Source organism: Pteronotus mesoamericanus, unplaced genomic scaffold (assembly GCF_021234165.1).
Source record: "Pteronotus mesoamericanus isolate MK-2021 breed Mesoamerican mustached bat unplaced genomic scaffold, CSHL_Meso_final contig_33, whole genome shotgun sequence".
Classification (NCBI taxonomy): domain Eukaryota; kingdom Metazoa; phylum Chordata; class Mammalia; order Chiroptera; family Mormoopidae; genus Pteronotus; species Pteronotus mesoamericanus.
This window is the reverse complement of record NW_026555135.1, coordinates 592338-608766: the sequence shown is the minus strand read 5'-3', so window position 1 is coordinate 608766 and position 16429 is coordinate 592338. Positions and strand designations below refer to the sequence as shown.

Below are 16429 nucleotides of genomic sequence, written 5' to 3'. Positions count from 1 at the left end.
AGTCTCTTGTGAGAATACTCTTCTCACAAGTATTATTGTTCTCAGATACAATAGACTAGATTATAAACTTGTCGGTTTGTTCCCATGTCACATGGGGAGATGAAAGACATGAGAAGCCCTATAGAACCATTCATGTATTTTATTTTTAAGTCATAGGTAGTGTTTCTACAGAACTCCTGATTACTGAATCTGCTTTAACACAGACATTTTCTGGCCATGTAACAGGCATGTTTGAGGCCTTCAAAATCCAAGGGTCCTGGACTGTAAGCTATCTAACACCACCAGGGCCCAAGGAATGATGTGTGAGAAGTGTCATGTACGGGGCCCGGTGTTAAATTGGCCTGTGTAAAGAGTGAGCACTGGCTTGGGGGTCAGTGACTTGAATTTGAGTTCCGGCTCTCTGATCTTGAGTTGCCTCACCTGTAAACAGCTCAGTGCTATCCCCAGACTTGACTGCCTCACAAGGCATTGTTTGCACATTTCTATAATCTCTTTATCAGATCTATCAGCTTATTTTTTTTCTCTCATAAGCCTCTGTTTTCCTCTCAAATTGAACAGCTTTATTAGCATCCATTATTAGAGTTAATAATCCTTGAGAAAGAACCTTAATGTTATTCTGTGTCTGATCCTGAAATAGGGTGGTGGACCTATAAAGACTTGGTCATAAGGTAGTATGACAAAGGACTCAGAGCAAGGATCCCAAATCTAAACTACTCAGTGGAGTTGGCTGGGGTCTCTGTTTGCATCAGTTTTCTCATCTGTAAAATGAGTTCAATAATGGTGCCTATCTCATTGGATTATTGTGAAGATTAACAAGATAATGATATAAAATGCTAAACACCATTCTTGGTACATAGTAAGCAATCAGTACATATTGAGAATTATTGTCATTATCATTGCCTCACTTTGAGATAACTCTAAGCTAAGATCATATGAAACCAAAATTATTCCAGTAAAGAAAATCAAACCCTGAGACTTGTTTAAATTTACTTAACAATCTAGCAAAGCAGCTAAGGCAAGAACCCAGATTACTTGACATAAGCAAGGCCTAGTCTCCACTGCCTATATCCTGGGACATTGACATCTGGGCACAAAACTCAGAGCCCTTCAGATGAAGCCTGCCAAGAGCCCAACTGACTGACAGAGGAGGAAATGTGAGGCAGTCAAGTAAATGGCTCAGAGCATAGACTTGGAGCCAGACTGTTAAGATTGAGTGGCCTTGGGCAAGTTACTTTAATCCGTGACTCAGTTTTCTCATCTGTAAAGTGGGGATGCGATTAGTGCCTACCTCATAGACTTGTACATGTTCTGAGCCCTTTATAGCTTGCTTAGACATTGTCAGGCACATGGTAAGTACCCAGTGACTGTCAACTATTATCAGATATCTATCTTGTGGCTTCCGGCCCATTGCTCCCTCTGGGCAGCACTCCGAGCTTCTCCACATCCATCCTCCCACCCTTCCGAAGCCTGTGTTTCTCTTGGCGGAGCTGCCTTTGGCTAACCAAAATGCTTGCTGGCTAATGCCACATGTGCTCAGATAGCAGGGATCTCCCCCACGTGACCTTAATAACTCTCCCAAGCCCTTTCCCACCTCTGGTTAGGGCCTCTTCTCAGGTCCCTGGAGAGAGTAGGAGAGGAAATAAGGGCCTGTGTTACACAGGAAAAACTACAGCTCGGAAAGGGGAGGCAGCAAGCACAAGGACACGCAGATAGTGACCGACCAACTGGAAGCCGGGGCCCCTGGCTGCCAGCCTGGGTTCTGCCACTCTGTGCCTTGGGTGCAGAGTGACAGGACAGAGAAAAAAAAAAACTAGAAGTACGTCACTGAGTGAATTTCAGACCAGAGGCTGAGCTAGAATAGGCCTGTATTTCAGATACACCTCCCTCTCCGGGTCTTGGCACCATGTTATCCCCAGCTCTAACGAATCTCTGACGAGACATACGGTCAGTGAGTGTGCTCTCTCAGAAGCATGTGCCAGTAGGAGAGAAGCTGGCGAGAGTGTAGGGAACCCTGATCTGGGTGGAGAGACAAGGCACATGTGAATGCCCTTGTAACTCCCTAAATTCTCCGTGAAGTGTGTCCTTGGCCCGTGTCAACTCAACAAATGCCACACTTCCCAGTGTTCTCTTTCCCTGGGGCTGATCATGGTCAGACCTCACCCCAGGGGACCATTTCCTTGAAAATCACTCCCAGGCCCAGCAGTGGCAAGAGAAAGGCTGCAGGCTATGTTATGGATGACTTTTAGATGAAATAAAGAGGTTTATTTGTTTAAAAGTAAACTAAAAGGGGCATGTGCCCGCACAAACTTGCAAAGGTGAGGGCACCATGGAGCTGTCTGGGTATTTGTTGCTCCCCTCCTTGCCATCATGATCCACACAGACCGTGACTGACTTTGTCCCTGTCTGCCTGCCCTGTCAGCGGGTGCCCCTCAAGGACAGAGACGGAGTCTTGTTCGCTGATGTGGCTCCAAGGCCCAACACACACAGGATGCCCTCAGGAAACGGGGAATGGGTGGGAGGATGGGAGTTTGGGTGAATGATGTGGTAATCAGACCAAGAGAAACCTGCCTGAAAAAAGAGACATTCTGGGCCAGGTTTAGAAGGGCAGGTACGTGGCTTGGGTTCATTAAGGTAGGGAATGGAATCATGCAGAGAAGGAGTGGACAGAAAAGGAGGCAAGGAGCCAAAAACAGTATCTTATAAGAATGGGAGAGAAGATCTCGAGCTGGTGTGGTCTGGAAGTTTAGGGGGTGTTTGAGATGCTGTCCTCCTTAACCCTTCTGTCTACCTTCCTGCCGATTGGACTCCTGCTTTTTTCACACAGGGCTTCATCAGGCTGGACATGTCTGAGTTCCAGGAGCGGCATGAGGTGAGTGAAAGTCCTCGGTGAAGCGTGGTTTGGAGGGCCTGTCAGCATGACTACCTGGGTGTTTCGATGTGGCTTGTCATTTGGGCCTGAGATAATTCCAGCAGCCTTGGGATTTGGCTTTTGGGGGCATATATGTGCCGTAGGGTCACTGATCTGTTTGCATAGGAGTTGCTCTGAAGAATAAGCATAGAAAAGATCTATCTGCTGTCCCATCATGGCCGGATTCCTGCCACTCCAGGAGACAGCCGGACACTCCTTGTTGAGACAGGCAGTTTTAACTGTGTATAAAGCCATCTTCCTGTGCATGCCCCAAATTGGAAACTACAAGCATGGAAAGGCCTTTATAACATGTTTCCTTCCTTCCCCCAGGTGGCCAAGTTTATCGGATCCCCACCAGGCTACATTGGCCATGAAGAGGGCGGTCAGCTGACCAAGAAGCTGAAACAGTGCCCCAATGCCGTGGTGCTCTTTGATGAGGTGGACAAGGCCCATCCAGATGTGCTTACCATCATGCTACAGCTGTTTGATGAGGTAAGAGTCAGCTTGGGCCAGAATGAAGGCAGGGACACCTAGAGGTGTGGAGGTCTGAGAACAGTAAGAACCAAGGATCCAGAGACCTGTCAGATTATTTCTCAATTTGCTGCTCCCCCATGTGTACGTTCGGGCACTTAGCAGATGTGGCTTCACACCTCTGTGGACCAGGACCCAGGCTGGGCACTGAGGGAAGACCAGCACTGCCTAAGAGTTGAAATTTAGTCACTGCCCAGGGTACCCTCCCGAGAGACAGAATGGGGCAGAGGTGCCAGGAGAGAGAGATCTGAACTTCCAGTTCCAGTTCTGCTTCAACTTTAGGCATCAGAGACCTCACTTGACAAACAAGAAGGCCGGATGCAAGATAACCCGCAAGAACCCTTCTGGCTCATGGAGCTCTTCTGTGGATGTTCAGGCTCATCACAGATGAGGCAGTCCTCACCCCCCCAACACACACACACACACACTCTCTCTCTCTCTCTCTCTCTCTCTCCGCCCCCCCCGGTGGAATAAGTTCTAAATGAGAAAGAGAGCCCCTTTTACTCAGTTCATTCTATGTACTAGGCTGTGCTAAAGACTTTACAGATATTATCACTAAGCATTGTAGTAGCTGAGCAAAGTAGAAGCGATTTCAGTTTTTTACAGATGAAGAAATCAGGGTTCAGAGGTTATAAATGACTTGTCCAAGGCCACAGAGCTACTATATGGGGGAGCCAGGAAGGGGCTACAAATGCATATGACCCCAGAGCCACAGTTCTCCCCTCTGTATGATCATGGAGAGGTTGACCTCCACCCTTTCTAGTGGCTGCAGAGTCTTCTTTTCTGCTCACATGCAGGAGCCATATTAGCATCTTCTCCCCCAGCTCCCCAGCATCTTGTCCCTGCCTGAGTTTTGTTGCTGCCTTCCTAGCCCCTCAGCTACTCCCTGTCCCCAGACACTGCTATAGAATTAAAGATCAGTCCTTCAAATGTCACATATTCAGTTACACCTGTTCTCTGCGACCTCCTGCTCTATTGTAGCCTCTTGATGGGACTCAGGTGTTCAGCTGTGCACCAGACCTAAACCTGCCTGCCCTCAGGGCCTTCCTGTCTAGTGACAGGTAGAAAGGAGACATAATAATAGTTGATATTTTTGTACTTTATATACCAGGCACTGTTCTAAAAATTTACACGTATCAATTCCTTTAATCCTCCCAACGACCCTATGAAGATCATCGTTATTACTGCCTTCTTGTAACAAATGGGGAAACTGAAGTAAAGTGCGGTAAGTAATTCACCCATGGTCACACGGCTGGAAAGAGGGAATCCAGGTTTGAATCCAGACAGTCCAGCTCCAGAGCCTACCACTTAAATAATAACTTCCATGCAGCTAGAGCCCAAAGAAAGAGGTAGGGTTGCAGTGAGGTATTCACAGGAAGGGAGAGTCCAGCTGCCTGTTTGGCCTCTGACATTCCTGGAGAGGTACCTCTAATAGCCTCTTTGGCCCAGAAAGATGGAAAGCAGATGCGGACTGAAATACAGTTGGTCCCACATGGAAGCCCTGTCCACCCCTCCCCTGCTGTTGTCACTTCACAACTGCCTTTTGGTAGTTGATAATGTCTTTCTGCAAGACCCACAAGCCTGCCAGAGCTTCTGATGTTTATGCCTTTGGTTCTGTTGACCAAAGCTGCCATCTAAGTTCACTTAGCCAGGTTTGTGCATATGTGCCCCTTGACGACAGGGACCTTGTCCTATTACAACCTTTGCTAGAGCTCACAGAACCAGGGGAAATGCTCTGTTGATGAACGTAATTCGGTGGTAATTCAGCAAGCCTTCTAAGCGTGAATAAGTGTTTGCCAGGTGAACAGAGTGGAGAAGGGCCAGCAGTAGACATTGAATGTACAGAAGCCCAGTGGACATGAGGCAGCTGTGCCTCAGAATGGTGGGGATGAGATGGGTAAGATAGACTGCGGCAGTTAATATGCCAGACAAAGGAGCATAGATTTATTTGGGGGGTCGTAGGGAGCATTTAAAGACTTTAAGCAAGAGAGAAGGAGAAACATGGCCAGGTTTGCACTTTATATTAAAGTTCTTGTCGACAGCTGTGAGAGGATGGAAGGAAGAAGGGGGCAGCAAGGAGACTTATTGAAGAGTTCAGGCTGAAGTTGGGAGCAACCCTGCAGGCCTCAGTGATTGGATGGGAGGAGAGGGAGGGGCCAAGGGTGACGAGTGGCAGGATTTCCGGCCTGGGTGACTGGACTGCTGCTGCTACCGTCAGTGAGGCAGGGAATGCAGGAGGGTGAGCAGCAAATCGACGACAAAGGTGAGGAGCTAAGGTTTGGAATTATTGAAAGGTAATGCCTGAGGGACAGCCGGATGGAGATGTCTGAGCGGTCATTCATCAGTTGGAGAAGTCTGGATCACAGGAGAGGTGTGGCCTGGAAGTAGAAAGTCGGGAATGCTTCAGCACAGAGAAGGTCATGGAGGCCGCAGGAAGGGATGAGAGCTCAACGAGGGAGAGTGTAGTGTGCAGAGAAGAGGTGAGGGCTAAAACAGAGCCTGCCACCCATCAGGAAAGTCAAAGGGGGGATTGGTAGAGAGGCAGTAGGCAAAGCAAGGGACTATGGTTCATTGCGGGGCAGAGGGGAGACACACAAGAAAAAACAGTTCAACCCACTGGTGAGTGCTGCGCTAAAAGCAGCGGCAGTGGTGGGAGTTCTAAGGGCACCTAATCCAATCTGGGGACATGAGGGAAGCCCCCCATTCCCGCCCAGTCAGTTCTCCCAAACCTGGGCCCAAAAAAGCAGGAGTCTTACTGCTCTCACCAAAGCACCAAACAGGACTAACGCCAGTCACTTCCCAAATGACCCCGGAGCCTACAGCACAGGGCCAAAGTCCCAGGAAAAGACTGGCCCCCAAGGAGCGCACCCTTTTCTTCCTCAAAGGACAGAAGCAGTGGGAAAATAGCCCCTAGAGCCTAGGGTGAGCATTCATACCCTACCCAGAATGTGTACACTCCGGTCATTGCTGGGAGGTGGGATGGTGACAGCTCCCTCTTTGGGACACATTTATTGCCAAGGACTCAGAGAACAATGAGACATGAAGTCACCTTTGGGTCAGTCATGCACTGCACCTGCTCCCCTCACCCACCTGGGACCTATCCTCCGGCCCAGTTATGAACAGAGCTTTGATCTCTCGGAATGAAATTGCCGCTGGTTATTGCTCTGGCCAGTATAACAGTATGTGCACTCCGTCCTCAGGAGTGAGCTCTGCAAGCACAGTGTCATGTGCACGCACTTGGGCACATCACACTCACACAGACCTGGTCGACGCTAAGCAGTGGATTCTGTTGTATTGTAACCCATTCATTAGTGAGAAAGCTAATGGCAAAAGCTCAAGAGCATCCATTTGTGCTCCTGCCTTCCCCTTGTCCCACCCCAAGGCATGGGTGGGAGAGTGACCAGGGACTTGGGTCAGGAGGCCCTTTTGATTGGGTCCCCTTGGAAATAGCACTTCCTGAGAGACCTGATCCAAGGGCTAGTGTAAAGTGAGGCTGAAAAGCACACGTACCGTGCCCAGCATGCAGTAAGTGCTCAAGTAATACACATTCCTTCCCATGTTGCCTGTGAAGGCCAAGGCTGGTCTGCCATTGCATTGGTTTTGGAAGCCAGGGCTGACTGTGACTCAGGCCAACAGGGAAAGGGAAACACTTGAGGGTTGGTTACCAGCTGAGGCTGGGGCAGGCAGGAGCTGACACCTGAGGTCAGTGACCTATGCCCCAGAGTCAAGTTATCCGGCCTGGCAGGAGCTATACTTTGTCTGAAACCCAGAGGAAATCCCAGGCAGGACTCTCTCTTCCTACACCTCTCCCAGTTGTTCCTCTCCAGCAAGGATCAAAGGGTGCAAACTAAATTTGGCAGAATTCTGAGAAAATTTTATTTAGGGAAGAGAAAATTTTATGGAGTCTCACTTATCCAGCACTGTTGGTATGACCTCGGTAGCCTGGTGCAGAGGGAAGGGCATGGGCTCTGTGATCAGACAGTTCAGGCCTTGGTTCTAGAATTTACCAGCTATGAGATCTTGAATGAGTGAGTTAACCTCTCTGAGCTTCAGTTTCTCTGTAGGGGTAGTAAGGATTTAGGCATTCAACACACAGGTACTGAGCACTTACTGTGTGCCAGACTCTGTTCTAGGACTCAGTGAGAACAAGATCCATTCTCTCCCTTCTTAGAGCTTATAATGCGTAGAGTGCAATAGTGCACAGAACACATTAAGCAGGTCCCTATGGTGGAAGTGTCCATAATTTGCACAGCTTGGCTAACTAAAGAGCTTTCTCCAGTATGACTATATCTAGTCCTTATCTTGGCCTGGTAAAAAAAACTTTCCTCTGAACTCCTACAGCAACCTAGGCTGTTAGGGTCCCCTATCATAACACTTAATGCACTGACTTATCATTGCTGGTTTCCTGAGTGTCACTCCTCTAGACTGGGAATATGCTGAAGCCTCAATGAGTCTCCAGTGCCCCAACACAGAGCCTGGCCTAGAGTAGACTTCCAGGAAAGTGTGTCGGATGGATGCATGTGAAATCAAGCTCACTTCTGGATGCCAGGGATGACTGGGTGCCCTGATTGGTGGTACAGCAGATGCAGTCTCACCTGGAGCAGTTGTAGAGCAGTTGCTCCCCAGGGCAGTGAGCCCTGCAACCAAGGTGTGAGAACAGTGCTCAGAGAAGAAGCAGCTGACTCCGCCAGGCATGGGGGAGACCTCCTGGTACAGGTGCTCAGTCTTTCAGCTCCCTGACTGTGTAGCCACTCTTCTTTCCCAGGGCCGGCTGACAGATGGAAAAGGGAAAACCATCGACTGCAAGGACGCCATCTTTATTATGACCTCCAACGTGGCCAGCGACGAGATTGCACAGCATGCACTGCAGCTGAGGCAGGAAGCTTTGGAGATGAGCCATCACCGTATCGCCGAGAACCTTGGTATGGCACATGGCTGAGCTGTCTAGGCAACTGGGCAAGTACCCAGGTCACCAGCACATCTCTTGGAGCAAGGATGGCATTGGTGTCCTAGGCCTTGGTGAGGGTCCTAGTAGGCAGTTTTGGTGATAGCTGGCAATGACCAGATACTAAGCACCTTACCAGAGAGAGACAGTAGCCTCACTTCCTCAACAAAGCCCCAAATCTCAGGTGACAGGAGAGTTCCAGACAGAGGAATGGACAGAGCCACCCTCTGGGTGAGGGGCCAGAAAGAGGCCAGGGTCTTAGGGGATTGAAGAGACCCATACCTAACAGATGGAGATGCTTTGATACGACTACGGGACAGCAGTATAGTCCAGAAACTATACGGAGATGGACACAGCCTTTCTCAGCCAGGGAGCCCCCTGTGTAGGTGGGCTGGAGAGTGCTGGACAGGAAGAGGTATCAGACAAAAGGCTATGTCTGCCACCCTTCCATGTGGAATGGAATGAATCCTCTAGCCACCTCTGCCTTCTTCCAAGTCAGAACTCAAGTCTTAGCCCCGACTCTCCTCCTCCCCCCTCCCCTCCCTCACACAACTTCCACCCTAAGAACGCCAGGCTTTGTAGCACACAAGAGTTGGAAGGGCCTCGGAAAGCACCCAGTCCCACCCTGTCATTGTTCAGGTAAGGAGACCAGGTCAAGGCCCAGGGAGCCTGAGATGTTGACCAGGATCACACAGATCATCAGGGACAGGACCAGGACTCTTTTCAGGCATGGGGTCAAGAGGCAGGCATCTCTCCCAAAGCCCTCTGGGTATGAAGAGCAGGCACCTTATAGTTCATTTTCTACAGGAGATGTCCAGATTAGTGACAAGATCACCATATCAAAGAATTTCAAGGAGAATGTGATTCGCCCCATCCTGAAAGTAAGAGATTTTTGTCTTTTCTGCTAGAGCCTTGGGTGGAGGGATCCCTTTAGCCATCCTAAAGCTATGGAAGCCCCCATACCTTCCCCATTGGGGTCCAGTAATTGCCTTTACCCCCATCTGGGTCACTGAGCTCACCCTACCTCTTACCTGGCCCTGCAGGCTCACTTCCGGAGGGATGAATTTTTGGGACGAATCAATGAGATCGTCTACTTCCTCCCCTTCTGCCACTCGGAGCTCATCCAGCTAGTCAACAAGGAACTGAACTTCTGGGCCAAGAGAGTGAGTGGAGACTGCCCACGGGTGGGGATGGGATATCTGCCTGTTGGGAGCACCTCTCCCAAAAGACGGAGCACAGTGGTATGGGGCCCGTGGCCCTGGGGCACACAGTCCCTCACAGGCCCAGGCCTCAGGCATGAGTGGTGAGAGCTGGAAAGCACTGGGCCTCATGCTCCTATCTGACCTTTTTTAGGCCAAGCAACGGCATAACATCACATTGCTCTGGGACCGCGAGGTGGCAGATGTGTTGGTCGACGGCTACAATGTGCACTATGGTGCCCGCTCCATCAAGCATGAGGTGAGCACAGGAGCCTAGAGAAGTGAGGCACCTCCACTCCTCTCTCCCTGGTGTCCCCAGACCTAGTCTCTGGGCTCCCAGCCTGGAATTGTTCATACCAGAGCAGAAGCCCATATAGAATGAAAACCACAAGATGATCAAGTTAAACTCCTGTTCTGGAGGGTAGCCAAGTATGAACCCCTACCAGGATGGGGAACTGAGTTGGGAACCTCAGAAACTGATATCATTGAGTTTCTAGCACAGTCCTGCAAGCTGCGTATTGTTAGCCCTTTGCAAATGAGAAAACTAAAGCTCAGAGTAAGCACTTGCCCTGGCTGGAAGCGATAGAGCCTGGCCTTCAGGCTCAGGCCGCAGGCTGGCCCAGGCCTCAGCAGTGACAACTACTTCACCCGCCACCTGCAGGTAGAACGCCGTGTAGTGAACCAGCTGGCAGCCGCCTATGAACAAGACCTGCTACCAGGCGGCTGCACCCTGCGTATCACTGTGGAGGACTCAGACAAGCAACTGCTCAAGAGCCCTGATCTTCCCTCATCCCAGGCCGAGAAGCGGTCACCCAAGCTGCGGCTGGAGATTATTGATAAGGACAGCAAGACCCACAAACTGGACATCCGGGCACCACTACACCCTGAGAAGGTGTGTCATACTCTCTAGCATCCACCTACCTGCCTAGTGCCCTCAACATCCAATAAAGGCCCCTCGGCTGTGGCATGGCACCTGACCTACCTTTCCCTCATACCTTATTCCTCTCCGCCAGCCTGAGGCCTCTTACCTCCTCACAGCCCCTGCAAGACCCTCATCAGCCCCAAAGTCCAAAGCAGGAATTTTGAGCTTTCCTCCCCACTTTGCTGTGGGGCCAAAACTTGCTAACGAGTGTCCAGGAGGGGAGCTCCCCCTATACCCCCTTTAAGGCAGAGAGGAAAAGGAGGTCCCTTATCTCTGTCCTCCAACATGATCCCCATGCCCCATAGTCTCTGGAACTTCATCACATTTCCTGGAAGCTCAGAAGTACGGCAGCGAAGAACAAATCTGGCTGGAAGAAGGCAGGGGCCAGACTGTGACCTGCCACCCTCTGCTAGCCCTTGGAATGTCCTCCGAGAATGGAGGCAGAGTACAGAGGCCCTGCAGTTTGGGCTGGGCCTACTTCTTTCCCATGCCCTAAAATTCCAAGGGGAAGGGACCCATGGAACCCTTCCCCCTTCCGCTGCCATATCATAGCCACTGTTCCTTCTCACCTCGCATTCTGGGATCAGGCCGGACCAGGCTTCTCCCGCCTTGGGACTAGGCCAATGCAGAGCACCTCTAGGAAGAAGGCTGAGTGGGTCACCACCATGGCCTATGTTGGGACTGGGCAATAGTACCAAGTGACCAAGTAAGCTCAGCTCTCTGGGGCCTCCTTCAGGAGACTAATGACATAGACCCTAGGGAGCTCTAGAGGGAAAGATAGAGATCATGGTGTCTGCCTCAGTCCTGTCTACACTGCTCTCTCAGCTGAGCTTACCTGAAATAAACAGCTCCCCCATGCACTCTCCATGTTACTTACTAAGCAGAAGGTCTGCACACCATCCTCTGTGGTCCAGCCCAGCTTAGCTAGGCATAGAAAGATCTGGTGCGTCCTTGGGCATCATCTGCAGTAGCCCCCATTGATGATCACCCCATCACCATCCCCCTGTGAGGCTGTTTTGAAACCCTTCTTTGGTGTTAGCTCATCTCTTTCAGGAAGCAAAAAATGGGGCCAGGAATCAGAGTTCCCTGGGTGATGGGAGAATGTCATGTAACAGTATGGTGGGTATAAAGCGGTCATAAGCCAGGACTTGGGCTCTAGCAGGCACCACGTCGCCCCTCAAGGAGCTGTGTCTGCTGCTCCCTACCTCAGTGACTGCTGTTTTTTGTGTTTTTTTCTTAATGTAGACTTACAGAAAGTTCCAAAAATGGTAGAGTTCCCATATACCCTCACCTAGCTTCTCTTAATAGGAACATCTTATTAAAACCATGGTATAATTATTAAAATCAGGAAATTAATATTGGTACAGTTCTTCTAACTAATCTGTGGACATTCAAATTTTGCCAGTTGTTCTGCTACTGCTGTTCTTGTTCTGGTTCAGGACCCAAGGCAGGTTCCTGATCCCACCTTGCATTTTGTCATCATGTTTCCTACATCTCCTTCAGCCTGACAGTTCCTCCGTCTTTCTTTGCCTTTCATGACTTGGACACTTGAAATGTCCAGGCCAGTCATTTTGAGGAATGTCCCTCAACGTGGGTTTGCCTTCTGTTTTCACGTGATTAGACTGAGAGTCTGCATTTTGGGCAAGACGACCCCAGAAGTAATGCTGTGCCCTTCTCAGTGCCTCCTGGCAGATAGTTAACTTTGGTCACATGGCTGAGGTGATAGGTGCCAAGTTTCTCCACTATAAAATTACAAATTTCTCCTTTGAAATTAGTAAGAATCTTGGAAGGAGATACTTTGAAGCAGTACAAATGTCTTATTTACCCTTAGAATTTTGCCCACTGATTTTAGCACCCATTAATGGTTCTTGCTTACAGCAAGTATTAGTGTTTTATTTGCCTAATGATGATTTTCTGTTTACTTATTCCACCAATATTTATTAAGTGGTATTCTACTGTAAGGAAGAGCTCTCTTTTCCCCCATATATTTATTCAATAATTTATTTATCTGAGTATAAACTAATGGATATTTGTTTTCTTCTGTGGATTATAATCTAATATTAACATAGTTTATTTTGTTACTCTTTCAGGCCTAGATTTGGCCATTGGGAACCCTTCAACTTGGCGCCTGTGTTGTTTCAGCATTGCCCCATTATTATTATTTATTTTTTTTTTTTAGCACTTCTTTACTTTCTGGCACCACAAGATGTTCCAGACTCACTCATATTTTTTTTTGCCCCAGCCCTGACATTAGCTATTTCTCCAAGCAGCACCCAGTTTCTGTTACTCAAGAATGATACATAGAAACCAAGATCTGGGCAGAAGATGTATTCATTGCTACTGGAGTGTCATTGCTTCTAGGCCCTTTCAGCTCACAAAAGTAGGAAATACATATATATATATGTATATGTATATATATATATATATATATATATATATGTGTGTGTGTGTGTGTGTGTGTGTGTGTGTATATGTGTATATATATATGTGTATATGTATGTATGTATGTTAACACACGCACCACACATATCTGAATTTATTACTGTATCTCTCTATCTGTATATTATTAAAAACCATGCATTCATATTGATAGCTACAGTGCCAATCCAATATCACAGAGTTTGTGACTGTTATTATTTTGACTTCACTGTTGTTCTGCTTTTCTTCTCCTGGTATCTCCGTTTCTTCTTGTTTTGCTGTTTGGTGTCCAGATTTCCCTTAGCAGCTCTAATTAAGTCAGTGAGGGCCCATCCTCAATGGCAGGGGTCCAACTCCAGGTACCAAGGGTACTTCAGACTGGTACCAGTCCGGGCCTGTTAGGAACCAGGCCACACAGCAGGAGGTGAGCTTGAATGTAATGTGTCTGAATCACCCCAAAACCATCCACCCACCCCCAGTCCACAGAAAAATTGTCTCCCACAAAACCAGTTCCTTGTGCCAAAAAGTTTGGGGACTGCTGCTCTGTGGAACATTACTATTGGGTAAAATTCTTTTGCCTGGCGGTCAGTCTCCTTGGTTCAATCAACTGTGGTCAGGAGCAGCAGGCTTATAACTCAAAACCAGATGACTTTTATGCAAGAACACCCAGTGGCCCTCTTAATGAAAGGAGGGTAGGGGACAGGGTAGGCCCTCGGATTCTGAGGGACTTAAGTATCACTATTTCTAGGGATTCTTAGTTAGACCTTTGTGATGTTGGACCCCTATCTTGCACTTTTGTAGCATCCCAGGCCGTACTCGGCTCACTTACGGTACTTGTTTTATGTCTGTCTGTGTCACTAGAATGTGAGTTCCAAGACGGCAGATACCCAGTTGTTCAGCTCACTGTCCCATTTGTAGAACCTGGCTCAGTGCCAGCACAGGATGGCTGCTCCAGGTATTTGGATGAATGGTGGGCCCTGCAACAAGCACAGGTCTTCACAGTCGGTTCCAGGACAGAACAGTGTTACTTGTTCGCTGAGCACACATTTAATTGTCCTGTGCTTGTGGCCAGGCAGTAGGACCTGCCAGGGTGAACCCCTGAGTGAACGGGCCAAAGTAAGACCCAGGTACTTTACTGAGTGTCCTGAAAAGCACAAGGCCAGACTGGGAGATGGGAATATAACACCAGCACCTTTATTCACAAGGAAAAACTCAAAGCTGTGTAGTGATTGTTTTAGAAATTTAGGGGGGAAAACACATTTAAACCATAATAACACAGGAAATGGACTACTAAAGATAAAACCTGAAGTTATGAAGTAGGATACTAAAAAGAAGGAGCTTAAATAGAAAAATGATTCTTTGAACACACCAATAAAATAGATAAAACCTTCTTAGCCTGATAAAGGGGGAAAGAGCAAAATAATAAAATAGGAGAGGATCAGGAATGAGAAATCAGACATAACCATAAATAGGAAAGAGTTGTAAATAATTTTAGGAGTACTCTGGCAACAAATTTGAAAACCAGGCAAACAGATAATTTCCTAGCAAACACTGACCCAAGGTATTGTTTGAATAGACAAATTAATTACCAAAGAAGAAATTGGAAAGTGATTAAAAATGTAACTTTTTAGAAGATTGTATTTTATTTAGACTTTTTTATTGATATATATAAAGTGCAAAAGTCACAAGTATACAGTTCAATTAATTATCACAAAGCGAGCACCAAAAAAATAGGTGAGTTGTAATTTTTAATTACCATATAAACTGCTTCAAACCATGGGAAAAGATGAAAAAATACTCAATAAATTTTTAAAGGCCAGTATAAGAGATTAATACTCAAATCTGATAAAGTGCAAAAAAGAATGCCATAGCCTAACCTCACCTATGACTACAGATGCAAAAATTCCAAATAAAATCATGTCGAGCTGTACACCATGATAACATAAGGTTTATTTCAGCAACACAAGCCTCAGTTATCAGGATATTTATTAATGTAAATTACTACATCAAGAACCTGAAGATTATTTAAATGTACAGATTAGACATTTAATGTTAATTTTCCTATTTTGATAATATTTCTTATAGAATTATGTAAGAGAACATCCTTGTTTTTAGAAAATATGTGTTGAAGTATTCAGAGGTTAAAGGTAAGGACAATTTGCAAATATTTCAGGAAACTACACACACACATTCATATGTACACACATAGAATGGTCAAACTAAAGTACAGCATTTGGAAACTGAATGAAGGCTGTACAGGAATCTTTGTATTGTTTTTGCAACTCCTCTGTAAGTAAAATTATTTCAAAATAAAGGTTTTTTAAATGAAAGGAGATAAAACATTTCATCAATATAGGCTGAAAAAGCATTTGTTAAAATCTTACAGCTTTAAGTATGATTTGTTAAAGCTGTAAGTAAAAGGAGGAAAAACTATGCATCAAAAACCAATAGCAAATATCATTTTTAATTATAAATGCTAAAGCTCTTTCTATTAAAGTTTGAAATAAGATTCAACATGGCTTTGAAATTCAGGTGAAAGCAATTAGGCAAGAAACTAATTGACAAATATGGGAAAATAATAAATTCTTGTTTTGCTGATATAAGACTGTATTTGGGAAATCCAAAAGGCTACAGTAAAACCTATTAGCATTAATAAAGAAATTTGGTAAGTAAATAAAACATAAATGTACAAAAGTCAATAGCTTTTTTCTATTTTAGCAATAATCAACCAGAAACAATAACAAAAGGAAAGTATTCCATTCATAATTGCAACAAATAGGAGTATAGATGTGCTCATATATACATAAAATGCCTCTGGGAGGGAATAGCAATGAACAGGAAAATTCACTCAAGTCATTTTTACATTTTTATATTAAATTTTGAATCAATGTGTTACCTATTCAAAGTTACATAATAATAAATTTAAAAAGAAAGATTGAAAAGCATAAAACAAGATCTGATGAATGAAAAGACATACCAAGTTTTTGGTAAAGAAGACAATATTATCATTATAGTGTCAGTCCTTAAATTAATACACAACTCAATGCAAATCCAGCTAGACTCAATAGCATTTTTTTAAAGGTTGTATTTATTTAATTTTAGAGGGGAAGGGAGGAAGAACGAGAAGGAGAGAAACATTGATGTGTGAGAGAAACCGATCAGTTGCCTCTCACACACCTATCCTGGGACCTGGCCTGCAACCCAGGCATGTGCCCTGACTGGGAATCAAACTGGCAACCTTCTGGTTTGCAGGACAATGTCCAACCCACTGAGCCACACTTGCCAGGGCCTCAACGGCATTTTTAATTTAGTAAAATTAAAGTCAGGTGGGGCTAATTTTTTTTTATCTAGGCTCTCAGGAGATACAGGTTACTACTTCTGTCAGTAACTTCAATCCCATCTTGATAGTATGCAAACTAGAGAAAAAGTGAATTTAGCTATCAACAACACACATCCTAACTTGGATTCCCATATTTTAGTTTCAAGATCAGCTGTGTTGAACTTTT

At 46.3% G+C, this 16429-nt stretch overlaps 1 protein-coding gene across 3 annotated transcripts in view; it reads left to right on the top strand.

Moving 5' to 3' along the window:
- Positions 1 to 12883, top strand: part of CLPB (ClpB family mitochondrial disaggregase) — a 142600-nt gene extending 129717 nt beyond the window's left edge. For 2 of the 3 annotated variants that reach the window (XM_054576224.1, XM_054576226.1), the window contains 7 exons: positions 2825 to 2869; positions 3239 to 3400; positions 8205 to 8361; positions 9192 to 9265; positions 9428 to 9547; positions 9738 to 9842; positions 10245 to 12570. In XM_054576224.1, coding sequence (XP_054432199.1) covers positions 2825 to 2869; positions 3239 to 3400; positions 8205 to 8361; positions 9192 to 9265; positions 9428 to 9547; positions 9738 to 9842; positions 10245 to 10493 — 912 coding nt within the window. In that variant the 3' untranslated portion in view covers positions 10494 to 12570. Of the gene's footprint in view, positions 1 to 2824; positions 2870 to 3238; positions 3401 to 8204; positions 8362 to 9191; positions 9266 to 9427; positions 9548 to 9737; positions 9843 to 10244; positions 12571 to 12595 lie in introns of those variants that run through there. The other variant, XM_054576225.1, reaches the window with a different exon arrangement.
- Positions 12884 to 16429: the final 3546 nt, after the last annotated feature.